Source organism: Ictalurus furcatus, chromosome 17 (assembly GCF_023375685.1).
Source record: "Ictalurus furcatus strain D&B chromosome 17, Billie_1.0, whole genome shotgun sequence".
Classification (NCBI taxonomy): Eukaryota; Metazoa; Chordata; class Actinopteri; order Siluriformes; family Ictaluridae; genus Ictalurus; species Ictalurus furcatus.
In genome coordinates, this window is record NC_071271.1 from 26,083,653 (window position 1) to 26,110,603 (window position 26,951).

Below are 26,951 nucleotides of genomic sequence, written 5' to 3' on the forward strand. Positions count from 1 at the left end.
GTGCGCCAAAGCAGCGACGAGTCAGACACTTCACCCAAGATAGGAGCTACGCTGGGATTTTGCTCAGTTGCAACAAAAAGTTTTCTTTATTATTTATTTAATTATTATTGTTTTTTGCTTTAAACCCGCTAAGATCCTAAGATAAGCTAATTGGCTGCTGCCACAATGGTGCTGCTTCTGCTAGCGAGCACGTGTGACTACAGATCACGTGCGCTCTACTGTCTTCACTCCCACTGGTAGTCGCTGCACCAAGTCGCTCCAAATTTGCATAAAGTTCAACTTCTCAACAAAGTCGCTGGATACGCCCACACCCGTTCTCCAACAGTCGCTGACACCCATGTCACCGCAAGTCGCCAGCACTCATTGAAAATGAATCTTCTACGCTTGCTTCGTTGCTGTATGTGTGAACGTACCTTCCCTGTGAATGAGCCGTTACTATGGAAACGCTAACGTATTATAGAAACTTAATCAACACCTTCTGACCGATCACAATCAAGATGAAAAGCATTTAATCATTAATATAATACAGTGATTAAAATTGATATTAAAACAGTTTTTTCAGCATTATAAGTAGTACATCACGAGGGCGATTACTTTAATTTAAATAATTTTTCCCCATGAAGTTCACCTGCCTTTATTACAAACTCGTTTAGAGTCAGTTTAGGGTAGGAGTTCTTTGGTAAAACATTCTGTTCTGTGGCACTGATTATGAATAAACTACAATAAAACACAACAAAACAGGTTTAAGACTACATGTTACTGCAATTCAAGAAGAAGCATTAGTAATAGTGTTGGTAGTAATAGCACGTAGACAGCAGAGGGCGCTACAGGGCTTGTAATGAAGTTGGAAAGTCGTTTAAATGTGTGTTGATTAACTAAACCCCTGTTCAGACGGGATTAGTTTTCCATGTGGAGGTGTGGAATGTAATTATTCCGGAGAATCTCTGGGATTTTATTCCGAATATGTCATGTCAGTCATTTTTTACAGACTGCTCATATACATTCGGTGAATATAAAAAGTTTGCACACCCCTGGTAAAATGGCAGGTTTTTATAGCATTAAACTAAGATAAATCACGTCAGAACCGTTTCTACCTTTATTGTGAAGTTTTAACCTACCAATTAATGTAAAAAAAAAACAATAAGAATAATTTTAGGGGAAAATGAACAATAAAAAATGTACAATAACCTGGTTGCATAAGTGTACACACCCCTAAACTTACTTAGTTGAAGCAGCTTCAGATTTTATCACAGCATTCAATGTTTTTGGATAAAAGAGTCGATCAGTTCGGCACGTCTTGTATTGACTTAGCAATATTTTGCCATTCTTCCTTGTAAAAGCTTTTTAACTCTGACAGGGACACAGGCCACGCCTCCTTCACTGAGACTGACAGGGACACGGGCCACGCCTCCTTCACTGAGACTGACAGGGACACAGTCCACACCTCCTTCACTGAGACTGACAGGGACACAGGCCACACCTCCTTCACTGAGACTGACAGGGACACAGGCCACACCTCCTTCACTGAGACTGACAGGGACACAGGCCACACCTCCTTCACTGAGACTGACAGGGACACAGGCCACACCTCCTTCACTGAGACTGACAGGGACACAGGCCACACCTCCTTCACTGAGACTGACAGGGACACAGGCCACACCTCCTTCACTGAGACTGACAGGGACACAGGCCACACCTCCTTCACTGAGACTGACAGGGACATAGGCCACACCTCCTTCACTGAGACTGTAAGTGAATTTTTCATGCTCTCTTTATGCTTCCTCTATGAGACACTTTGTGGTACTGAGCTACAGATAACATCATTTCCTTACTCACTATTTAGCAGTGTTCCGTTCTGTAACCTCTTTAGATCTGATAGTGTATTTAGTGTGTGTGTGTGTGTGTGTGTGTGTGTGTGTGTGTGTGTGTCCTTTACACTTCCTGCAAGTTGGCAGTTAACACAGCTAGCTTAACTGCACAGTTCTACACTAAATGTGAAACACTCGTATTAATATTAATATTTAATATACAGTAAGTATAAATAGTGTAAACTCCTCTGTCCTGAAGACGTCAGAAAACTTACAGCTACAGCTTCACCTCTGACTGTTACAAAGCGCTGACACTGGAGACTCCTTCCATCAATGTTGCATAAACATCTCCTCCTTACTATTAAAAAAAAATTCACCAAATCAGCGATTTTTAAAATCAGTGTATTATCAGTGGAGCGTGCGCTGTACACGTCCCTGTGAACGAGCCGTTACTATAGAAACCATAACGTATTAGAGCGAGTGCATTAATATAAACCTGCGTTACTGTCAGAGCCGCTGTTATAGAGAACTAATCACCACCTGACGACCAATAAGAGTCCAGAAGAGTGTTAGTTACTGTAAGTGTAAATTTGTTTCACCAAAATTGTCAATACATTATGTTGAAAATTAGAAAAAAAAAATTTATGAAATCCATCAGAATTTTTTTTTTAATTATAAAAGGCTCTTTCCTAATATTTATTCTAAAACAAACAAAAACAAAAAAAGAAAATTGGTCACTTTTACATTTATTTTTACACATTTCCCCCAAAAAACACTCTTTATTTTTAACATTTATTCCAACTCAGATATTTTTAAAAACAATTTCCAACTTAGAAATGTTTTTATTTTTTATTTTAATGCTTTCATAACATACGGCAATTCTTAAAATAATAAGAAAATTGCAGTGTTATTAAAGCATTTCAATTATAATTATTCTTTGTTTACATATTTCTAATATTTCTAAGAATATGTGTTAAAAAAAATTGTTTTAATGCATTCATAACATACATAAAAAATGACTAATTTTTATAAAGTTGACACTTCACAATCCAAAAAATAAATGAAAGAGTGAGAGCCAGATGTTGATGTCTAATTTCACATTATTCCCAAACTGAGACAGAATTATAATCTTTACTTTACTTTCATAACGGCGCAGAAATAAAAATACTCACTCTTACCCAGTTTAAGTTAAAAATCGTTTTATTCATAATGTTAAACACCAGCACATTGCCTCTGTAGTAAATAATGACATTAAAGCATTACTTTTTGTTCTTCACTTCCGTAACTAATGTGTCCTAAACGTAAACTAAATGTTACAGTACGTGCGTTTGCAATACGCACCGTAACTCACACGACACGAGATAAAAACAATACGGAAAGCTGACGATGCAGCGCACGTCCCGTCAGAGCATTACATTCAGAGCTTTTACATTTTTTTTTTTTTTTTACTATTTGTGTATTACATGTTAGCATGTATTATATACTAACTCTTGTAATACAGCTAACATAACCCATGAATGCTATGTAATGCTAGCTAGCAAGTTACAAACGTGGCCTGTCCAGCTGTGTAGCTGTAGCTCTACAAGCAAAAAAATACGACGCTAACTACAATTTTTTTTTTCTACTTAATGTTGCAAGCTATCTAGCTAGTCAGTTTATATTATTTTTTATAGTATTTTTTCCGCTAATACAGCAAGTAAAATGTTAGCGATGTTAGCATTTTAGAATTTCCAGACAAACCAAAAACTTTAGGCTATGCTGAACCTGGTCTGATCATTGGAACCTGCCTTAAACACGTTCCTACAAGTTAGTGATGATAAAGTCTTGGTGTTTGACTGGGAATTTCTCTTCATGTGTAATCTGGCATGTTGTAACACACAGGTGAAGTTAGCGTGTTGTGTAAGCTTTTAGCGTCGGACTTGAACTATGTTAATGCATGTTCACATGAAGCGGGATTTAACGAGAGGGTTCGGTTTCCTTCATCCGGCTCGGCTTTGAAACCTGAAAAACAGAAAAACGAATTAAATCGTGAGGGGACGTGTGATTAATGAGCAAGTGATGAACAGAGTAATGATCCAAATGCACGTTTAAACCCACACTTTAATTCAGAGTAGTGTGATTCAGATTGAAGGTTTTGATATAATGCAATGTGACCGAGTACTGAAGAAAAACATGCGTTGGCTCTAAAGAGTAAAAAGACCACGCCTACTTCACTGAGACAGACAGACCCCAAGGCCACATCTCTTTTACTGGAAGTGAAAGGTACAGAGGCCACACCTCCTTCATTCGGACTGACAGAAACAGAGGCCACACCTCCTTCATTCTGACTGACAAAAACAGAGGCCACACCTCCTTAAGTGAAACTAAAGGTACAGAGGCCACACCTCCTTCATTCGGACCGACAGAAACAGAGGCCACACCTCCTTCATTCGGACCGACAGAAACAGAGGCCACACCTCCTTCATTCGGACTGACAGAAACAGAGGCCACACCTCCTTCATTCTGACTGACAAAAACAGAGGCCACACCTCCTTAAGTGAAACTAAAGGTACAGAGGCCACACCTCCTTCATTCGGACCGACAGAAACAGAGGCCACACCTCCTTCATTCGGACCGACAGAAACAGAGGCCACACCTCCTTCATTCGGACCGACAGAAACAGAAGCCACACCTCCTTCATTCGGACTGACAGAAACAGAGGCCACACCTCCTTCATTCAGACTGACAGAAACAGAGGCCACACCTCCTTCATTTGGACTGACAGAAACAGAGGCCACACCTCCTCTCACTCTGTGAATCCTTCTTGAGTTTTTACATTGATTAACATTTCTAATTTAAGACAGCAGTTGATACTTTCTTACAAGGATCTTTTTGGATTCCACTTTTTGGATCCACTCAGCCGCTCGCCTCATGGGAGGTTTTTGATCCCATTTCTCTAGAGTCTCTCGCTGAAATTATGGCCATCGTCAAAACTTCTGTCTGTCTAAATGTGATTCATCCCCGGTATTTTAAACTGTTAAAGTTTAAAATAAAAATAAAGAGTCTGGCCCAGGTCTGTTAAAGTTTACCACTGTTGCTCCTCTTCTTAAGAAGCCTTCCTTACACACATCAGTCTTAAATATCTATCGCATCAGCGCTGTGGTTCCTTGCTCCCATTAGGTTCGATTCTGAGAAAGTATGGCGTATCCTTCCACTTTTATGCGGACAATACTCAGATCTACATGCCATTAAAAAGAAACAGCCTTTCCGCATTACGAACTCTCTTATCCTGTCTCGATGAGGATAAACTCCGGATAGCCAGTCACTTTTTAACTCTAAACGACTCCAAGACCGAGCTTATAGTTTTTGGTTCATCCGAATAATTTGAGTTTAATAATACCGCTCTGGGAAATTTGTCTGTATTTAATTCTAAATGGTGTTTTTCTAGACAGTCGGTTATCATTAGATAAACACGTGTCCTCTGTCGTTGCCTCTAGCTTTTTTCAGCTTCGCTTACTTTCTAAAATAAAACATTTCCTGTCTGAAAAGTCCTTTGATAAAGCCATTCATGATAGCCTTCATAACCTCGCGTTTGGATGACTGCAATTCTCTGTTCTACAGTATTTCTGAGTCCCAGGTAGCTCGACTTCATCTGGTTCAAAATGCTGCAGCCAGATTTCTTAAGAATGGTCGCAGATATGATCAAGCCACTCCCACTTTGTGAACTCTCCATTGGCTTCAAGTCTAATTTAGGATCGGCTTTAAAATTCTTCAATTTGTGTATAAATGCTTACATAACCTTGCTCCTAACTACCGGTCTGATCTATTGTGTCCCTACAACCATCCCAGAAGTTTAAGATCTGGTAATCTTAACTTAGACAGTCCCTTGTTCAAGGCTAAAACGCCGAGGAGATAGAGCCTTTTCGGTGGTGGGGCCCAGATTGTGGAAGAGCTTGCCAGTGCAACTTAGAGTAGCACCCTCGCTATCAGTTTTTAATTCTCTTCTGAAAACGTATTTGTTTTCCTTAGCTTTTAATACTTGTTAATTGTCGCTACTTTTAAAATTTTTATTTTGTTTTTGTTTATTCTGCTCATGTACAGTACTTTGGTCACTCTTGAGGCTGTTTTAAAAGTGCTCTATAAATAAATAAACTAAACTCCTCCATTCGAATTGACAGGCACAGAGGCCATACCTCCTTCAGTGAAACTAAAGGTAATAAGGGTAAATAGGCCACACCTCCTTTATGCAGACTTATAGATTCAGAGGACACACCCCCTTTATTCATACTGATAGTCAGAGACCACACCTCCTTTATTCATACTGACAGATTCAGAGGCCACACCTCCTTCAGTGGAAATATCGGCCACACCTTCTTCACTGGGATTGACAGACACCAAGGTCACACCTCCTTCATTCGGTCTGGCACAGAGGCCACACCTCCTTTACTGGAAATGAAAGGCCCAGAGGCCACGCCTCCTACAGTGAGACTGACAGATACAGAGGCCATGCCTCCTTTAATGAGTTACAGGCATACAGGACACGTCTCCTCTTTAATGAAAGTGCGAGCACAGATGCCAAGCCTCATTCACTACAATGGACAGGTATAAAGGCCCTGCCTCCTTCACTATGGGTCAGGTAGAGGCCACGCCTCCTTCAGTGTGAAGGAGTGTGACAGATTGCAAGTTAATGTTACCTGTCTTTATTATGAGGACGTGTGCGTGTGAGTAAGAGTGCATGTCACTGGTTTCTGAAGAATGCAAGTGAAGATAATAGCTTGGCATTGTGGGACTCCACAGTGACCTCAGAGTGATGTTGCCTTGGTTACCGTGACCTCATTGAGGTGAGCAAGAAGTAGGGCAGCAAGTATGTGCAAAGTCTTGAATATACCATTACAATGCTTCTGTAAAGAGTAAACCCATTGCACACCTCCAGTCAGCTCGGTTATCAGAAGTATTGGCACCCTTCAAGAGAATAAGCTACAATTACACAACAAATTAAACATTTTTATTAAGGGAATATTTTTTATTAAGGGTGCCGATAATTATGGACCAAAATTATACTACTATTATACCATTACTATTACTACTAATAATAGACTACAGTACTGTAGCGATGGTATTTCTAACACTTCATTGTTTCCAGCTCGTCTCGATGAGGTCACAGTTACCGAGGCAACGCTGTGAGGTCACCGTTGTATCCCACAATGCCGAGCTACCATTTCACCTCCATCTGAGATTTCTCAGTAAAGTCACGACTCAACACCGAGTCCAGAGATCAGGCGTAAAGCAGAACCCTGAGGGACGCCATGTTGAACTGTTAGAACCTCATTAATCACTCTAACTGGAGAACGTGAGGAACCGGCCTCTGCAGCTCTAGAACCCATTTTAAGTCCACATCACAAACTCACTTCTTTATTTCCTGGTGTTTTGTCTTTAACTCCACGTTTCATGGTCAGGTTTCATCATCAGCACTTTACACTTCAACTCAGTGATCAATGGAATGTTTATTTATTTATTTTTACTACTTCTCTTGCATTCTGTTTCTTTTGTCATTTTCCTTCTTCCTTCAATATTTTTGTCTTCTTTATTTCTTTCTACTTCTATCTCTTTTTTCTTTTTTCTGCATGTCTCTCCCCGTTCTCTATTTCGTTCTCCCTTTTCTATCTCTGTTTTTCTGCTTTCTTTCTGTATCTCTTTATCAAATGATCTTTCTTTCTCTTCTTCTTTTCTTTCTTTACAGGTTTTGTTTGCCTTTATTTCTTTTTTTTTTACCTGATTGTCTCTGCTACTCTTTCTTTCCTTCTTTCTTTCTTTCTTTCTTTCTTTCCTTCGTCTCCCAGTCTCTGTTTCTTTCTCACTCCTTCTTTATTTCTGTTTTTATTTCTCCTTTCTCTCTTTCTGTCATGTGGGACGTGTCCTCTTTCAGCCCCTCCTCCTGTTTGTATGCCTTGAGGTGCTTCTGTAACAGGAAGTGATTCATATTCTCTCTCTCTCTCTCTCTCTCTCCCATTGCTCCTCAGCTCGTCCTGGTTTCACAATGATGATGAAGTGGATCAGGAGCAGGAGGACTTTAGGGAGAACTAAAATAAGAAAGTTCCTCACACAATGCCATGTTTAGTTCTAGATCAGAGAGAAACATTTTATTCCTGAACTCCACTGTGTCCTGATTCCAGTACAATAACACTGCAATACCACACCATGTGACCTCTGACCTCAGTTCACACACCATGTGATCTCTCAGTCATGGTACTGTTACCACCCAGAAGCTGATTATGGGAGTGGAAGTGGGAGTGGAAGTGGAAGTGGTTGTGGAAGTGGGAGTGGTTGTGGGAATGGAAGTGGTTGTGGGAGTGGAATGGTTGTGGGAGTGGAGTGGGAGTGGTTGTGGGAGTGGAGTGGTTGTGGGAGTGGAGTGGTTGTGGGAGTGGTTGTGGAGTGGGAGTGGTTGTGGGAGTGGAGTGGAAGTGGAGTGGGAGTGATTGTGGGAGTGGTTGTGGAGTGGGAGTGGTTGTGGGAGTGGAGTGGAAGTGGAGTGGGAGTGGTTGTGGGAGTGGGAGTGGTTGTGGAAGTGGGAGTGGTTGTGGGAGTGGAGTGGAAGTGGAGTGGAAGTGGAGTGGGAGTGGTTGTGGGAGTGGGAGTGGTTGTGGAAGTGGGAGTGGTTGTGGGAGTGTAATGAGGAGATGAAAGTGAATCTGCACTGGTGTGGATTTGAATATTTTACCCTCTGTGTAACAGTGATGGATCGCTGCAGCGGTGCTTTACTGAAACGCCGCTCTGACCATGCGATCACTCAGAGGCTGCGTGGGCCGAAAATTATCTCCCAACAACCCGTCGTTCCCTTCAAGAAGCTCCGCCCCTTTAATGTGAGACCGGAGTCTCCGGAATTCCTCGATCTGTGGAGAGGAAACAGACAGAAGCTGGAGTTTACTGTTTCACTCAAAACAGAGTTTCTCATCGTTTCTTTCTCTTCTTTCCCCTTGTCATCTTTCTTTCTGGAACACTTCCTCTTTCTCATTCACCAATTCTTCCTTTATTTCTCATTTATTTATTTTTTCCTATTTCCAATTTTGATGTCTTTCTCTTCTTTCTTTTTTCTTTTCCCAGTGCCTATTCATCATTTCATTATTGTTAGTTTATTTCTGTCTTTCTCTTCTTTCTTGCTACATTCTCTCTTTCTTTCTTATCACCCTTTACTTTCCTTTTTTCCCTTTCTTTCCTTCCTTTATTTCTCATTCGTTATTTTCTTCTTTCCTTTTTCTGCATTTACAATTGTAATGCATTTCTTTTCTTTCTTTTTTTCATTAATCATTTATCATTAAATATTTCACTGTTTGATTATTTCTGCTCTTTCCGTCTGTCTCCTCTTCCATATATTTTTCCTGCTTTCCTTCTTCTCTTTCTTTCTTTATATCTCTTTTTACTGTTATTTTAATATTTCCTTCCATTTTTTTTCAGTTTGCCACTTTCTCTATTTCTTTTTCTAATTTTTTACACTTTTTTATATCCATTTCCAGATTTTTTATCTTTCTCTTCTGCCTCACTTTTTGGAAAAAAAAAAACCAAACAAACAAAAAGAAAACACATTTTTATGAATAATGAGGATTTTAGTTTTGGTTCCTAAACAATATGGCTGCCACTAGGGGGCGGATTTCCGAGCGTCGTATCTGGAGGATGTGTGCAGTAAAAAAGGTTGCATCAGAATTTTTAATAAAGTTTGTCTAACGACTTATTTAGCCCTTAACACATAATTGCGGAAGCTAACCTTTAATTGCAATCAGTGATCATGGAATAATTGTGACAGAACTGAAGCCTCACGCTGACGAACTAAATACCGTAAAAGCCGCCATTTTGGGAACGTTTATCACACTAGGAGTGTATTATATAATCTGAAATGCATGTAAAATGAATATAATATAAAATATATATAATGTGTTGTGTTGTATTTACCTGCATTTGAGAGATGGTTAGCGGGTAGCGGTAAAGGATCCAGGTGACTTTTTCGCTACAGGGCGGTGTTGTTAAAGAGCCTTCATAAACCCAGTAATCTCTTAATAACGGATCTGAAGTGAAAAACAAAACAACCACACAAACGTGAGTGAAGTTCTTATTACGATTCGTTCTCGCGGGTAGCTAGTACGTGGCTAGGCTATAAATTATCTTATAATTAGCGGTCAGCGTCTGACACGGTGACTCTCCATGATTAGAAAACACCGTTTCAGACTGATTTTAAATATATTAATTTCTTTTTATGTTTTTTTAAAAAATACACCCCCCCCCCATGTCTCCAAATGGTACTTACCACTTCCTTTACTGAAACACCATCATAACAATATACAATGTGTTTTTTGTTTATGTGATATAAATCAAATTTAAAAAATAGTACCAGAGACTTTATAATAACACTGAGACTTAGGAATTTTACATTTTTATGTTATTTACATGTGAAAAGTTTTACACTAGAATATTATTTAAACATATAAAAAATATCAGAGCACCTTTATAATTGTAAAGTTCCGGGAAAAAAAAAAAATTAGAAATGAGAAATTATTAAAAACTTACCAGGTAATAAAGTGTTAGGATTAAAACAAGGAATTATTTTTGTCTTTCCCTGTAACAACAAAACACGATTATTTGTTACACACATTACTAATTCAATTCAATTCAATTCAATTTTATTTGTATAGCGCTTTTTACAATGGGCATTGTCTCAAAGCAGCTTCACAGAAACATATAAACACAGGATACAGATTTTATTTTATTTTATTTATTATTAGTAGTAGTAGTAATAAAATTGTTACAATCAATTAACTCAAAGGTTCAAATCAACTGTAAATCACTTATTTATTTCAGATACACTCCAAATTAATATTTTGTGACGTCTCATGTTAAACCCATGAATTAAGACACAAGACTATCCATTGAACTGGGACCAAAGTAATGGCACCCTATAAAAAGAGGAGGAGTTAGTGTGTGCGCTGCAGTGGCTGAGCTGCGTTACTGGAAGATTTCACACACGTCGTACTTAGGAGGAGCTCTATAATCATTTAGGGGCCATTTTGTTGTTTCAGCTCTCGTTGCCGTTTATGGAGTTTTGTGGGCGTGGCTAATGTAAATGTGGCATGAACTCGCTCAGTAACATGCAGTGGAATGGTGTTTAATGAAATACACACTCTTGAGAAGGAAGGAAATCAACATTACCGTAATCCAGCAGGAATTTTCTTTTGGTTCATTCGGCCACGAAAACATTTACGTACAACTTTACTAAAAGGCCGATAAACCAGGACGAGTGAGACGACAGAAATGATGTTTTTATCACCTTTTATTTAAAAAACAAAAAGAGAGAAACTTAACGAGGTCAATGAGAGGTTTAAGTGCAGCATTAATTAGCTACAGTAATCATGGTCAGTGGAAGGTCCTCACAAGGGGTTGTGCGTGTGTGTGCTTGTGTGTGTGCATGCGCATGTATGTGCATGTGTGCGTGTGTGTGTGTGTGTGTGTGTGTGTGTGTGTGCGTGTGTTGTCTTACTTTATACTGCAGGTCCTGTAACACCTCTGTAACAGCCTTCAGTCCCAGATGCTCCTTACCGATCTACACAATAAAAACACACACATGAACACACTCATAGAAGTAACACACACACACACACACACACACTTGTGTTAGTGTACGGAACTCCTGGTCGGACCTGAACGAAGAGAGCGATGATGAGGATGCCATTTTTCTTGCCCATGGCGTCGTCCATGGTGTTGAACAACGTGCTGTTCCAGTGGATCAGATGCAGCTACAGGACACACACACACACACACACAGAGAGAGAGAGACAGTTACCACTTTGAAGTTCATTATTTTCCTATAACATCACATCCCTGAGTGTTTTATTCCTCTCACTGCACAGCAATAAAACACAGTACAATTTTTATTTATTAAAGAACAATACATACTTTTTATCCATTTATAGTTACATTTGATGTCGGTGAAACGAGTTAGTTCCTGTTCTCACTTATGTTATAGCAGCTATACACACTCACCATCACTCTCTTTATTCTCTCTCTTTATTTTCTCTCTTTATTCCCTCTCTCTATTCTCTATTTATTCTCTCTTTATTCCCTCTCTTTATTCTCTCTCTGTATTCTCTCTCTTTATTCCCTTTCTTTATTCTCTCTCTCTATTCTCTCTCTTTATTCCCTCTCTTTATTCCCTTTCTTTATTCTCTCTCTCTATTCTCTCTCTTTATTCCCTCTCTTTATTCTCTTTCTTTATTCTCTGTTTATTCCCTCTCTCTATTCTCTCTCTCTATTCCCTCTCTTTATTCCCTCTCTTTATTCCCTCTCTGTATTCCCTCTCTGTATTCCCTCTCTTTATTCCCTCTCTCTATTCCCTCTCTATTCCCTCTCTCTATTCCCTCTCTTTATTCTCTCTCTTTATTCCCTCTCTTTATTCCCTCTCTCTATTCCCTCTCTTTATTCCCTCTCTTTATTCCCTCTCTTTATTCCCTCTCTCTATTCTCTCTCTGTATTCTCTCTCTTTATTCCCTCTCTTCAAGTTAATTAGACAAAAAAAATAAACGCAGTGTGTGGTGTTAGTGAGAAAAAGTAAAGAAGTGTAAACTCTGTGATGAAGATGTGGGAAATTTAAAGTTACAGCTTCACCTCTGACTGTTACACAGCACTGACACTGGAGACTCCTTCCATACACGTTACATCAATACATTTCTCCTCACTTTAATAAAACTTCACCACATCAATGAGTACATGTCCCTGTGAACGAGCTGTTGCTATAGAAACCATAACACATTCATATAGAACGAGAGCATTAATATAAACCTGGGCTACTGTCAGAGCTGCTGCTATAGAGAACTAATCAACACCTGACGACCAATCACAATCCAGAACTCAGCAGCGCCGTGGTGTAACGTGCAATAAAATATTCAATCGTGTTTACGTGTTTTTAGTGGACAATGCTTCACACGTTTTAGTGCATCAACAAGTCCTTCTGTGTGTGTGCGTGTGTGTGTGTGTGTGTGTGCGTGTGTGCGTGTGTGTGTGTGTAAGGTGGCAGGTGCCAGGTGTGGAGGACGTGTGTGTACTCAGGGCTTTATGTTTTAGCCCTCTGTATTATTTAAACAGCTCTCAGTATTGTTTGTGTGTCGGTGTGTCATGTTCAGTGTCTCACATAACACACACTTCATCAGACGTAATCTCTGAGTGTGTGTTGTAGCGTTTAAACACTGAAAAATATTAATAAAGAACTCCACTATAGAGATGTTATTCTGTTTTATTTTATAAACAGCTAATGAACTAGCGCCATTTCGCCGATTCATGCTAACTGCAGCTAGGTTACTGCTGCTCTAAATAATTGCTAACTGCTGTTCTGTTAGCTTTGTAGTGTTTTGGCTTTAGGTTTAATCATTAGCGAGTGTACTAACTGCTTAATTCACCAACTTGCTATAGCATGCTAACTCTCTACTTTCCCCCAACTTATCAGGGTGCTAAATGGTTGAATCACAGCTAGTTAGCGTGCAGCTGCCAGTGTGCTTACTGTTCATTAAGTTTATTTAATTCACTAAAGAGCTAGCTTGTTAACTGAGTAGTGATAACTTAAAATCACTGCTAAATCTTAAACTTTTGGGGATTGTTAATATTCGGCCGCTAAATGCTAACACTAGCCAAGTTAGCTAGCCAGATAAAGTGCTGTTTTGGAAGCTGATATTAGCATTAGGTAAAAGTTTGCCAGTAAAAATGGCAGGTTTGCTGTCAGTTCATAACTATGACGCTGGTGAACGTAAAATCAGTCTTTAACTAATGAAAAATGTATTTTTAATTTCAAAACAGCAGTTTACTTCATGCTAGCTTTATGGCAAACACCCGATTAGCGCTTCAAATTAAAAATGGTTTGTGTCGGAGTGCTCACTCTTCTGTTCTGTGTGGATTAACACTCAGGATTTAACACTAGCGGTGAGCGCTAACGAGAAAGATGCTAATTGTTTGCAGGAGACAAGCGATTAGCGCTGGCTCCGGATGAGAAACAGCCCGGGTTTCATCAGAAACAGAAATAAAAGCGCTAATTGCTGGTAATGTTTCCTGGAAATTACAGCTAATGGAGTGAGATTTCCCGAACGCTGCGTCAGTCAGACGTTTTCAGGAAAATTCTGAAACTGGATCCAGTCGCAGCTTCAGCACTTGAATCTGAGCCGAAGTCTCCGGGGTTTAACCTCACAACCTCCCGGTCACTAATAACGTCAGCGTGAGAAACGTGTGCACGTTATTCCTGGTCGTGGTTCACGTTAAACTGAGCTCACGTCACGTTTATAATCATTTTGCTGGTGTTTAATGAGAATGAAATGATCAGTGTTTATCCGAATCAGACTGAATTCTTCACAGGAACTCCGTTACAGCTCTCGTTTTATTGGAGGATCAACTGACACTCAGTTTGAAATCAGTGTTTTTGTTGTTGTTTTTGGAAAAGATTTTTTTGGACACAGTTTTTCTTTTTTACTGGCATGAACTCTTTTCCCCCCATGAGTTGGGTTTTATAGGACCTGAGTTTTTTGGGGGAATTCTTGCACTTCAACACGAGTTGTTTCTTCTTAGCCACAACATTTTATTTGTTTGTTTGTTTGTTTGTTTGTTTGTTTAAGTCCTTTTTGAAATTTTGGGTTTTTACATTTATTTGGAGACACATTTTTTTTTCCTTTTTTTTTGAATTTTTGGACACAAACTCTTTTTGAGTTGGGTTTTTTTTAGTACATGAGGGTTTATTTATTTGTTTATTTATTTATTTATTTATTTATTGATCCAAACTGGGTTTTTTGTTTGTTTGTTTTTTTGTTTTGTTTTTTTGGCCACAAGTTTTTGGTGATTTTTTTTATTATTTAAAAAAACAAACATTTTTCAACACAAGCCCTTTTTTCTATCAGTTGGGTTTGGGGTTTTTTTTTTAGGATACAAGGTCTTTTCAGCTTTTTAATTTTTGGGCACAAGCTTTTCTTGAGGTTGGGGGTTTTTTTGGACTGAAGCTGCGTGTTTTTTTGGACACAGTGGTTTGTTTTTATTTTTGGACACAAGTTCTTTTCCTTTTTACAGCAGTTGTGGTTTTTCTCTTTACACAGTTTACAGTTTAAAAAAATAATTACTACAACACATTTTATCTCAAGGCCCAATCAATAATCTAAAAGTGTGTGTGTGTGTGTGTGTGTGTGTGTGTGTGTGAAACTGACCTCCATAGGAAAGGCCTTGAAGTTAACAGTGTGTTCGGAGCCTCTCTGGTTCTCTTTGCCCCAGTGGAAGCGAACTTCATGCAGCTCGAACTCGTGGTCACTGGGCAGAGGGCCTCCGGTCACCACTGCGGCCGGAACCCGAGGGAGAGACGGAGAGAAAACATCTTTAACGTGGGTTTATTTTTCTAAAGCAGTGCTAAAAGAAATCTGGGCTGAAACTGAATCAGACAGTTGATTTATAATCGGCTCGGTGAACCGACTTCCTGTTCCGTTGGTCCTGGTGCATGTTGGGTACCTGATTTGGACTTGAGCATGATCCTGACGGTGTGTCCATCGTTGATGACCTCACAGTCTCGACACACCACATAGTTGGGCGTTAAACCGACTTCCAGCAGTCTGGGGTCGTAACGAGCCTCTCTTGAGTTCAGGTTTATGGGAGACTGATTCTCTCCGTTCGCTTCCGGGAACAACAGACCCCACTCCACACCTACACACACACACACACACACACACACATTATATTCCATATATTACTGTTTTTGTGAAAGTTGTCTTTCCCTCACCGCAGTCTCTGTTTTCTCTGTTCTGAAGTTAATAAGTTGTATATAAGCTGGAATGTATATATTTCTGTAAAGCTGCTTTGTGACACTGCAAAAAGCGCTATACAGATAAAACGGAATCGAACCGAACTCCCCTGTACTGAAGATGTCGTTACAGCTTCACCTCTGACACTGGAGACTCCTTCCATAAATGTTACATAAACATCTCCTTACTTTAAAAAAAATGTCATCACATCAAGCGTCCGCCGTACACGTCCCTGTGAACGAGCCGTTACTATAGAAACGAGAACGTAGTAGAACAAGCGCATTAATATAAACCTGCGCTACCGTCCCAGCTGCTGTTGATGATTTATTGACCAGAATTACACCATAAACACGACTTTACTTAGCTTTATTTATTTATTTATTTTAATCAGCACCACATCCACCTTCCCCAGATAAAGCTACACACTACAGCTACAGCTCCAGTCTAAGCAAACTTTGAGAGAGCGCACTGAAAAAGAACAGGTCAGTTCTCCGGTAATAATGAGTAACATGAACACGTAGCGGAATCAGACTCAGATCAGACCTGTCTGGAGCTGATTATCATCAGTGCCGAGCACTGTCATTTCTTTTTCGACCACAAAACCACCAACGACCTTCAGAGAACAAAAGAAAGCATCTGGTAGAAGGCCGCAACCAGTGAACGAGGTCATGTAACAGTTACAGTCACGTACGAGAGCTGATTTTACTCACTCCGTCTTTACTTCCTCTGTAACTAGTCAATTATTATGATTATTATTATAATGATATGCAAATGAAGGGTCTGTTTCGGGTAAACATGTAAACACTAGAGAAGTTTTCTTTCTCTCTATTGTAGAAAAAAGAGACGTACAGCAATGAGATGTTTCTAGTGTCTTAATTATCATTAACATTATCATTTGGCCACAAATGTTTGGTGGATATTTAACTTTGTTGGCCAAAAGTATGTGCACCCCTGACCACCACACCTATATGTCCTTAGCTGCGTGTCCACCACAGGAGCTTTCCACAGGAACTAGGGCCTTATAAAGGTACTCTGTGTGTTTCCACCGCAGTGATCAAGGTCTAAATTAAGTTCCGGGGTAAAATATTCCCCCCTCAGAAAGTCCCTACTCAAAGTTTTGGGGGGTGGGACTTGGGCACTGAACATGCTGATTGGTTACGTGCATGCAGCATGTTTTTTCAGCCACAATTTTTAAAAGTGTTGGAGTGCGTACAGTAACAGTTGTTTATTGCGATTCGAATCAATCAGAGCAATGGACCGACAACGAGGTTCCGGCCTTAATGAGTATTTATGCTGAGGATATAATATTGAGTGGGATAAGCGAGCTGGGCATTGTTCACACCGGAAACAGTGCAGAGAGAAGCTTGCGAGTTCGTCTCAGTAATAAAATCCGTTTGCTTAGCATTACCAGCATTCTGAATTCGCTTTACTACCAATACTCGCCTCTTTTCCAGCGTTTTCTCAATGACCTTTTAGCAAATACATCACAATGAATAGCAGCATGGCTCGAACCTCAGTGACCGGGTATCAAACCCGGGTCACGGCAGTAAGAGCGCCAAATCCTAACCACTAGACCACCAGCTACTACTACAACTACAACTAGTAGTTGTAATTTTGCATCCTACTTTGAGGCTTCAAATCCACGCCAAGGGCTTGTCACGCGCAGTCAGACTGTACGTCACCAGACTCATCTGCCTAATCTTCATGGTACTTTAGATGTCGATGGAAACGCAGACAATAAAGGACTGGAGGAATCAAATGGTCCCTTTAAAAAAGTTCCTGGGATTAAATGTTCAGGGTAATTTCAATGGAAATGCGGCTCTTGTTGAACATCTCATTCCAGATTCCAGTTCCACTCTTCTGGGAAGGCTTTCTATTACATTTTGGGGCGTGGCTGTGGGGATTTGTGGTGGTCAATCAGCTACGAGAGCACTAGTGAGGTTGAGGTCAGGCTGTGATGTGATGGTGAGGAGGCTCCAGTTCCAGTTCCAGTTCATCCCAAAGGTGTTCAGTGGGGTTGAGGTCAGGGATCTATTCGGGACACTCCAGTTCTTCTACCTTCTTCCAACCTTCACACACCACGTCTTCATGGAGCTCGCTTTGTACAAAGGAGCATCGTCATGTCGTTTGGTGTATTTGGTGATTGGGCTTTTTAGGTTCAGTTTTACAGTGAAACATCCAACATTTTGGACTTAATGGACCATATATTTATATTTATATATATATATATATATATATATATACCAGTATGAGGGAGTGTGAGAGCGATGACACCAAATTTAACACACCTGCTCCCCATTCACACCTGAGACCTTGTAACACTAACAAGTCACATGACACCGGGGGAGGGAAAATGGCTAATTGGGCCCAATTTGGACATTTTCACTTAAGGGTGTACTCACTTTTGTTGCCAGCGGTTTAGACATTAATGGCTGTGAGTTGAGTTATTTTGGGGGGACAGCAAATTGACACTGTTACACAAGCTGTACACTCACTACTTTACATTGTAGCACAGTGTCATTTCTTCAGTGTTGTCCCATGAAAAGATATCATCAAATATTTACATTTACATTTATTCATTTAGCACATGCTTTTATCCAAAGCGACTTAAAAATGGGAAAAATACAAGCAAAGCGATATATCAGGCAGAGATCCATTAATTGAGTTCCAGAAGAAGCAAAGTGCACAGAGTAGAGGTTTAAGTGCAAAAATTTTATTTATTTATTTATTTATTTTTTTAAATGAGATTTATAATTTATAATGTATAAATGAATGAAACCATGGCTGTGTTCAGTATCAGAGGCTTCATTAATGGACCAGTGGCCTGTAGATAGCTAATAAAAGTTATTAGAAAATAATACAGGAATAATTAGATTCCAAAGTTAGCATGTCCTTCTGTCCTCTGTGAGTCACGTGATCTCGTCTCTGCTGCTTCCAGCCAATAAGAACCCACTGAACTGGATTTACATCAACGAAGAATGATGACTTTCTTCTCTTCTGTGTCTTTAATGAGGAAGCTAAATAAAGATCCTCAGAGCTCCAAAGTCCCATCGCTATTAACGTTCACATTCCTGTAAGACTATAAAACTCCTCGAGGGGACTTCACCATGTTCTCATTTCTGCTGTGCTGCTTTTTTTCACCTCCCGTGTTCTCCTTACGATTTAACCTCACGTCTTCTTGCTCTGTAAATTTACTGACCGAGTTCTGAAGAACAGGATGTAAATCATCATCTGGACAAACGAGCTCCATTTAAAACAATTCACACACCACTTCACGAAAACAAGACAGTTCTGGGGTTTGAACCCACCACCTTCTGGTCACTGGCTCAAAACCAACTCTCATCGTGCCATTGTTGGCCGATCACGCAGTGGTAGCGTTAGCTAGCTAGCTTGTTTAGGTTGTTATGTGGATTTGCACCAACAATAGAAATAAAACAGCAAAACATCAAACAGAGGTCAACTTCAGTGAACGCTCACACTCAAATACTTATTCACATTCTCAACCACGTCTGAGAGGGGCGGAGCTTCATAAAAGTAAAAAGAGGAGGAGGTGCTAAAGTTAGCAGCGTAACGACGTCAATGCTACCAGTTTACATCGCTAACTGCAACAAAAAGTTTTTCTTCAATCCCACTTTTAAACACAAACTGCAAATTTCTAGCATGATTGTCGTCTTAGCACAAAAGTATCTGCACCCTAATGTTAAAAAATATTAATCGATGTTTCAATAGAAATGAATCAATTTTAAGTTGAAATAAATGTTGGTTTCCAATACAGAAAGGTTTGGATTTTAAAACAAACAAACAAAAAACATCTTACTCCAGGTTTTAAAATCGTTACACTGGCTTCTGATGACGGACTTTTTAGATTTATTCCTCTCTCTCTCTCTTTTATGTAATTAACGCTAGTGGTCCATATGTTTATCTTGACATATCAGTATTTCTGAAGAGTATATATATATATATATATATATATATATATATATATATATATATATATATATATAATATACATTTTTAGAATTTTTTAAAACATTGTTAGTTGTAATTTTGTTAGTTGTTAGTAATTGTTGAGTATTTTACTTCCACTTGTTATGACTGTCTGAAATATGTCATAAGCGTGTGTGACATTAATAAAACATCATTATTTCTATTATTATTATAATTAGTAGTAATAATAATAGTGTTAATAGTATTATTATTAGTAGTAGTAGTAGTAGTAGGTGTTATTATTATTATTATTATTATTATTATTATTATTAGCAGTAGTAGTAGTAGTAATAGTGTTATTATTATTATTATTATTAGCAGTAGTAGTAGTAGTAGTAGTGTATTATTATTATTATTATTATTAGCAGTAGTAGTAGTAGTAATAGTGTTATTATTATTATTATTATTATTAGCAGTAGTAGTAGTAGTAATAGTGTTATTATTATTATTATTATTATTAGCAGTAGTAGTAGTAGTAATAGTGTTATTATTATTATTATTATTAGCAGTAGTAGTAATAGTAATAGTGTTATTATTATTATTATTATTATTAGCAGTAGTAGTAGTAGTAATAGTGTTATTATTATTATTATTAGCAGTAGTAGTAGTAGTAATAGTGTTATTATTATTATTATTATTAGCAGTAGTAGTAATAGTAATAGTGTTATTATTATTATTATTATTATTATTATTATTATTATTAGCAGTAGTAGTAGTAGTAATAGTGTTATTATTATTATTATTATTAGCAGTAGTAGTAGTAGTAATAGTGTTATTATTATTATTATTATTAGCAGTAGTAGTAGTAGTAGTAGTGTATTATTATTATTATTATTATTAGCAGTAGTAGTAGTAGTAATAGTGTTATTATTATTATTATTATTAGCAGTAGTAGTAGTAGTAGTAGTGTTATTATTATTATTATTATTAGCAGTAGTAGTAGTAGTAATAGTGTTATTATTATTATTATTATTAGCAGTAGTAGTAGTAGTAGTAGTGTATTATTATTATTATTATTATTAGCAGTAGTAGTAGTAGTAATAGTGTTATTATTATTATTATTATTAGCAGTAGTAGTAGTAGTAGTAGTGTATTATTATTATTATTATTAGCAGTAGTAGTAGTAGTAATAGTGTTATTATTATTATTATTATTAGCAGTAGTAGTAGTAGTAATAGTGTTATTATTATTATTATTATTAGCAGTAGTAGTAGTAGTAATAGTGTTATTATTATTATTATTATTAGCAGTAGTAGTAGTAGTAGTAGTGTATTATTATTATTATTATTATTAGCAGTAGTAGTAGTAGTAGTAGTGTATTATTATTATTATTATTATTAGCAGTAGTAGTAGTAGTAATAGTGTTATTATTATTATTATTATTATTAGCAGTAGTAGTAGTAGTAGTGTATTATTATTATTATTATTATTATTAGCAGTAGTAGTAGTAGAATCAGATGTAGTGAAATTTAAAAAAACTTCGTAGAGAAATAAAGGACCAAACTATTTAAATAAATATTCAATAATGATAAACAATGATAAAAATAAATAAATGATTGATTTCACTAATGGACCAGTGGCACATTACACATTATCCACTAGCCATTTTGTTCATGTGGAGCAGTTTACAGATAAAACCATAACATTCTGATGTTACTGCAGAACCAAAAGAAGCGAGTCAGGTTCTCCACGATGCAGGAAAGTCATACAGAGGATTTCTTTCTACAGAAAACTGTACGACTGAGAACCCGAGAGTTTATCTGCAAAAAAAAAAACCCCTGAACTGAACTGAAATGCTGAACCGATTACAGTTTCCTGCTCTTTATAGTTAGATGTTCCATGTAGAAACTTTTAATTTCATTATTTACAACTGAGACTCCTGCACACTGCAGTATGTGGTGTATGTTTATGATCCAGAGATTTCGTAAGCAGAAATAAATTAAACAGAGCGACAAAGTAGCTTTCACCATTTCACCAGCTTCCACTTTTTATTCTGGTCTGATGGAGGAAACGGCGGCCTGACCAGCACTTTCTCTCCTAACGCTACTGGTGAAATTACTGCTTTGAATTACAGCAAACATTTCTGATTGGATTGTGATTGGATTGTGATTGGATTGTGATTGGTCAGAAGGTGTTGATTAGTTTTCTATAGCAGCAGGTTTATATTAATGCACTCTTCCTAATACGTTATTATTTCTAAAGCAACGGCTCGTTCACAAGGACAAATACAGCGCACGCTCCACTGATAATAAACAGAGTCTCCAGTGTCAGTGCGTTCTAACAGTCAGAGGTAACTTGAAGTTTCTGACATCTTCAGCACAGAGGAGTTTACGCTTCAATGAAAAACTGAGGGTAATAAATGAAAGACAAAAAAAGTTTTTTGTTTTTTTTTAAACTAAACAAAAAAAAAAAAAAAAGCTGGAAGATAAAGAAGTAAAGACTGATAGACCAAGAAGCAAATGAAGAAAATGAGAGAAAAAGACAGAAATTTAGTGAGAGATGAAAAAGAGAGAGAGATTTAAATGCAGAAAAAGATCGAAGAGAAGAAATGGACTGCTGGTGACATAGACGAGAAACAAAGGATGAAAGAAGGAAAAACATACAGGAAAAAAGAAGATAAATAAATAGAGCAGGATGGAAAGACAACAAGAAAACGGAGGGAGCGGAACAGAAAAATAAAGAAAACACAAAAGAAAATCCTTTTTTAAAAAATCTTCAGGACAGAGGAGTTTACGCTTCTTTGCGGTTTCTTGCTATCATGATGTAACAAGCTGCATGTTTTTGAGCAAATAAACAGAGCGAATAAAGAGAATTATTAATAATTCACAACACGTGAATTATTGAATAAAAACAGAAATAAATCACGCTTTACAGGAAGGCGTACAGAAGCCGAGACAAACTCGCCGTGAGAGGCTGAAAATACTCGTCTTTTACTGCTGGTGTGTTTGCAGACATGATAGATTGTGCTGTAGAGTGTGTGTGTGTGTGACGGATGTTGGTCAGGTAGTGCAAATAAGACAGTGTGTTTGTTTTGCTGTTAAAGAAAGCCATGATGTTCGAATAAGGGCCAGAGACACACACTGACGATAGAGACCAGACGTTACATCCTCACACCTCAGCGTTTCTCACCCTAGTAAACCATTCCTCCTCACACGGAGTGACGTCTCTGTCTGCCGGGATTTTTAAACGAATATATATGTATGTGTGTATATATATATATATACACACACACACACACACACACACTCAGTCTGGTTCAGTGAACAGGATTGTAGGAAGCCTGCTGTATGTCCATACTAACAAGGACTCCTTCTTCTCTCTAAATGGGACAGGCTTTATCCAGGGAGTGTGAGAATGTCCCGTACTGTACACACAGATTACACACAGATAAATAATATGAAATATTCAATACTGCAACGTGAAGGAGCTTTAAACAAAACGACTGTACTCGGAAATGAAATAAATAAGCAATTAAACACTCGGGGAGAATGCGGTTACAGGAAATGACTCTACAGGTGATTCAGGACGTCCTGTTTCCTCCAGGAAGATGATTAGTTTCCTCCAACAGCACGTCCCTGAGTGTTTTATTCCTCTTACACCACAGCAGCTCACCAACAAGTACCGTTTATAAGTTATGAAAGAACGACACGTCATGCTTTTTGTGTGTTTATAGTTACATACAGCGTTGATCCTGTTTCTCGCTTACGTTATAGCAGCTATAAACACTCGTCCCCTCACCAGCCCTCTTTATTCTCTCTCTTTACACTCTCTCTTTTTACTGTGGAAAAACTTCAAGTTACAGCTCTACCTCTGACACTGGAGACTCCTTCCGTACACGTTACATAAACACGGTTCTCCTCACTTCACCACGTCAATGAGTACACGTCCCTGTGAACGAACTGTTGCTATAGAAACCATAACGCATTCATATAGAGTGAGAGCATTAATATAAACCTGCGCTACTGTCAGAACTGCTGCTATAGAGAACTAATCAACACCTGACGACCAATCACAATCCAGAACTCAGCAGAATTAAACAGTAGGAAAAAAAGGAAAATGAATGCAAGTGTGTTGGAAGAGGTGGAGGGGTTTTTTATCTCCCTCTCTCCTTCCTTCCTTTCATTCATTCATCACTTCAGTCATGAATACGAACACATTCAAACTGCTGAGCTTTGCTAAGTACATTATACCCCCCCCCACACACACACACAATAAGAGAGCACTGTCTTTAACAGTAGCTCAGTGACTTTCCCACCACAATAAAGTGTGTGTTCAGAGTTCGCTCTCGTATTTCACTCAGAGAGAAACGAGTGCAGATCTGTCGCTCACTTCTTTACCTTCCTCGTAGCCCCAGTCCAGCTCTTCTTTCCCAGGTAAGGAATCAGACTCCTCCATCACAGGGTCTGCCATACCGAGGTCTCTCCCTTCCTCTGGCTGTGTTCCAAATCTGTGTGTGTGTGTGTGTGTGTGTGTGTGTGTGTGTGTGTGTGTGTGTGTGTTTTCACTTCGGAGCCGTAAAACCAAGAAGAAGAAAAATCCTAAAAAAACACAGCCAAAGATCTTTCAGTCTCTTCTCCTTCCTTCTGTTAGTCCTTCACTTGTTCCCGTTCTCCCTAACACACTCACACACACACACACACACTCACACACACTCACACACACTCACACACACACACACACACTCACACACACTCACACACTCACACACACTCACACACACACTCACACACTTTTGCTCTTCCAGGTGACTCAAGGCTACAGAACGACCTCCTCTCTCTGCTCCATTACCATACACCAGTTTCAAAACTCCTTCTCCAGGCTGAAGCAGAGCAGACTGAGTCTATCTCACTTTCTCTCTCTCTCTCTCTCTCTTACACACACACACAATCTCTCTCTCTCTTACTCTGATTGGCTGTAGGTGGTGACTCTCAGATCTCTGTAGCAGCACGTTAAAAACAGCTGAGCAGCTCAAACTGGTTAAGAGTCCAACCACGAACACACACACACACACACACACACACACAAGGGAAATGGGTGAGGTTATAAAACACCCAATGAAAAACAAGAAAAGCCTGGAGAAAAAGCCTGCAGAAAGAGAGGGGGAAAGTAGGAGAGTAGTTACATAAAGAAAAAGAAAGACAGATAGAAGGAAAGATAAGAGAGGGAGAGAAATAAAGAATGACAATATTCTTATTAATATTCTGGTTGATGTTAAAAAAAAAAAAAAAAAACTAAAAAAAAAAAAAACTTTAAACACAGGCAAAAATTACCAACAATGAAAAATTCAAAAAATAAGAAGCAGAAAGAAAGTGAAAGATAAAATTAGAAATAAAAAAGGAACAAAAAAAGAAAAAGAAAGGAAGATAAAAAAAATAAAGACTGATAGACAAACAGAAAAGATAAAAAGACAAACAGAAATTAAAAGAGAGAGGGATTAAAAAGAGAGAGAGATTTAAATACAGAAAAAGAGTGTTGTCTCACTGCAACCTTCACACCTGTATAACGACAAAACCGAAGAAAGGAAGCGACGAAAGAGAAATAAAGGAGAAATAATCAGAGACAGAAGAGAAGAAACCGGCTGCTGGTGAAACAGAGGAGAAAAAAGAATTAAAGAAGGAAAGACAGAAGAAAAGAACAACAAAAAGGGAGGCAGCGGAACAGAAAGATAAAGAGAACAAGACAGAAAGAGGTAGAAAGAGAAACTGAGGAACAAATATATATATATATATATATATATATATATATATATATATATATATATATATATATAATATACACACACACACACAGTATCTCACAAAAGTGAGTACACCCCTCACATTTTTGTAAACATTTGATTATATCTTTTCATGGGACAACACTGAAGAAATGACACTGTGCTACAATGTAAAGTAGTGAGTGTACAGCTTGTGTAACAGTGTAAATTTGCTGTCCCCTCAAAATAACTCAACACACAGCCATTAATGTCTAAACTGCTGGCAGCAAAAGTGAGTACACCCCTAAGTGAAAATGTCCAAATTGGGCCCAAAGTGTCAATATTTTGTGTGGCCACCATTATTTTCCTGAACTGCCTTAACCCTCTTGGGCATGGAGTTCACCAGAGCTTCACAGGCTGCCACTGGAGTCCTCTTCCACTCCTCCATGACCACATCACGGAGCTGGTGGATGTTAGAGACCTCGTGCTCCTCCACCTTCCGTTTGAAGATGCCCCACAGATGCTCGATAGGGTTTAGGTCTGGAGACATGCTTGGCCAGTCCATCACCTTCAGCCTCAGCTTCCTTAGTGTGTTTGGGGTCGTTATCATGCTGGAATACTGCCCTGTGGCCCAGTCTCCGAAGGGAGAGGATCATGCTCTGCTTCAGTATGTCACAGTACATGTTGGCATTCATGGTTCCCTCAATGAACTGTAGCTCCCCAGTGCCGGCAGCACTCATGCAGCCCCAGACCATGACACTCACATCACCATGCTTGACTGTAAGCAAGACACACTTGTCTTTGTACTCCTCACCTGGTTGCCCCACACACGCTTGACACCATCTGAACCAAATAAGTTTATCTTGGTCTCATCAGACCACAGGACATGGTTCAGTAAACCATGTCCTTAGTCTGCTTTTCTTCAGCAGACTGTTTGTGGGCTTTCTTGTGCATCATCTTTAGAAGAGGCTTCCTTCTGGGACGACAGCCATGCAGACCAATTTGATGCAGTGTGCGGCGTATGGTCTGAGCACTGACAGGCTGACCCCCCACTCCTTCAACCTCTGCAGCAATGCTGGCAGCACTCATACGTCTATTTCCCAAAGACAACCTCTGGATATGACGCTCAGCACGTGCACTCAACTTCTTTGGTGGACCATGGCGAGGCCTGTTCTGAGTGGAACCTGCCCTGTTAAACCGCTGTATGGTCTTGGCCACCGTGCTGCAGCTCAGTATCAGGGTCTTGGCAGTCTTCTTATAGCCTAGGCCATCTTTATGTGGAGCAACAATTCTTTTTTCAGATCCTCAGAGAGTTCTTTGCCATGAGGTGCCATGTTGAACTTCCAGTGACCAGTATGAGGGAGTGTGAGAGCGGTGACACCAAATTTAACACACCTGCTCCCCATTCACACCTGAGACCTTGTAGCACTAACAAGTCACATGACACCGGGGAGGGAAAATGGCTAATTGGGCCCAATTTGGACATTTTCACTTAGGGGTGTACTCACTTTTGTTGCCAGCGGTTTAGACATTAATGGCTGTGTGTTGAGTTATTTTGAGAGGACAGCAAATTTACACTGTTACACAAGCTGTACACTCACTACTTTACATTGTAGCAAAGTGTCATTTCTTCAGTGTTGTCACATGAAAAGATATCATCAAATATTTACAAAAATGTGA

The 26,951-nt window shown here is 38.8% G+C and overlaps 1 protein-coding gene across 3 annotated transcripts; it reads right to left on the reverse strand.

Annotated features, from left to right (window-relative positions):
* Positions 1 to 2,806: 2,806 nt before the first annotated feature.
* Positions 2,807 to 25,270, reverse strand: ca8 (carbonic anhydrase VIII). 3 transcript variants are annotated; one of them, XM_053647249.1, is made up of 10 exons: positions 24,480 to 25,270; positions 23,914 to 24,114; positions 15,300 to 15,491; positions 15,005 to 15,129; positions 11,474 to 11,569; positions 11,314 to 11,376; positions 10,347 to 10,395; positions 9,735 to 9,847; positions 8,509 to 8,680; positions 2,807 to 3,809 (listed from the first exon to the last, which is right to left on the reverse strand). In XM_053647249.1, exons 2-9 carry the CDS (start codon positions 23,984 to 23,986, stop codon positions 8,546 to 8,548), a joined length of 846 nt encoding a protein of 281 aa, XP_053503224.1. In that variant the 5' UTR covers positions 23,987 to 24,114; positions 24,480 to 25,270; the 3' UTR covers positions 2,807 to 3,809; positions 8,509 to 8,545. The 3 variants fall into 3 exon arrangements, with proteins under 3 accessions (XP_053503224.1, XP_053503223.1, XP_053503222.1); XM_053647248.1 differs by having other exon boundaries at positions 24,307 to 25,270; XM_053647247.1 differs by having other exon boundaries at positions 23,914 to 25,270.
* Positions 25,271 to 26,951: the final 1,681 nt, after the last annotated feature.

What these genes read in the sequence shown, in the direction of transcription:
- ca8 (XM_053647249.1), bottom strand. Translation starts at nt 23,986, where the DNA reads ATGGCAGACCCTGTGATGGAGGAGTCTGATTCCTTACCTGGGAAAGAA. An exon ending in CATGCTCAAGTCCAAATCAG is followed by an intron (nt 15,130 to 15,299) that starts GTACCCAACATG and finishes TTCCGGCCGCAG; the next exon opens with TGGTGACCGGAGGCCCTCTG. An exon ending in TCAAGGCCTTTCCTATGGAG is followed by an intron (nt 11,570 to 15,004) that starts GTCAGTTTCACA and finishes TGTGTCCTGTAG; the next exon opens with CTGCATCTGATCCACTGGAA.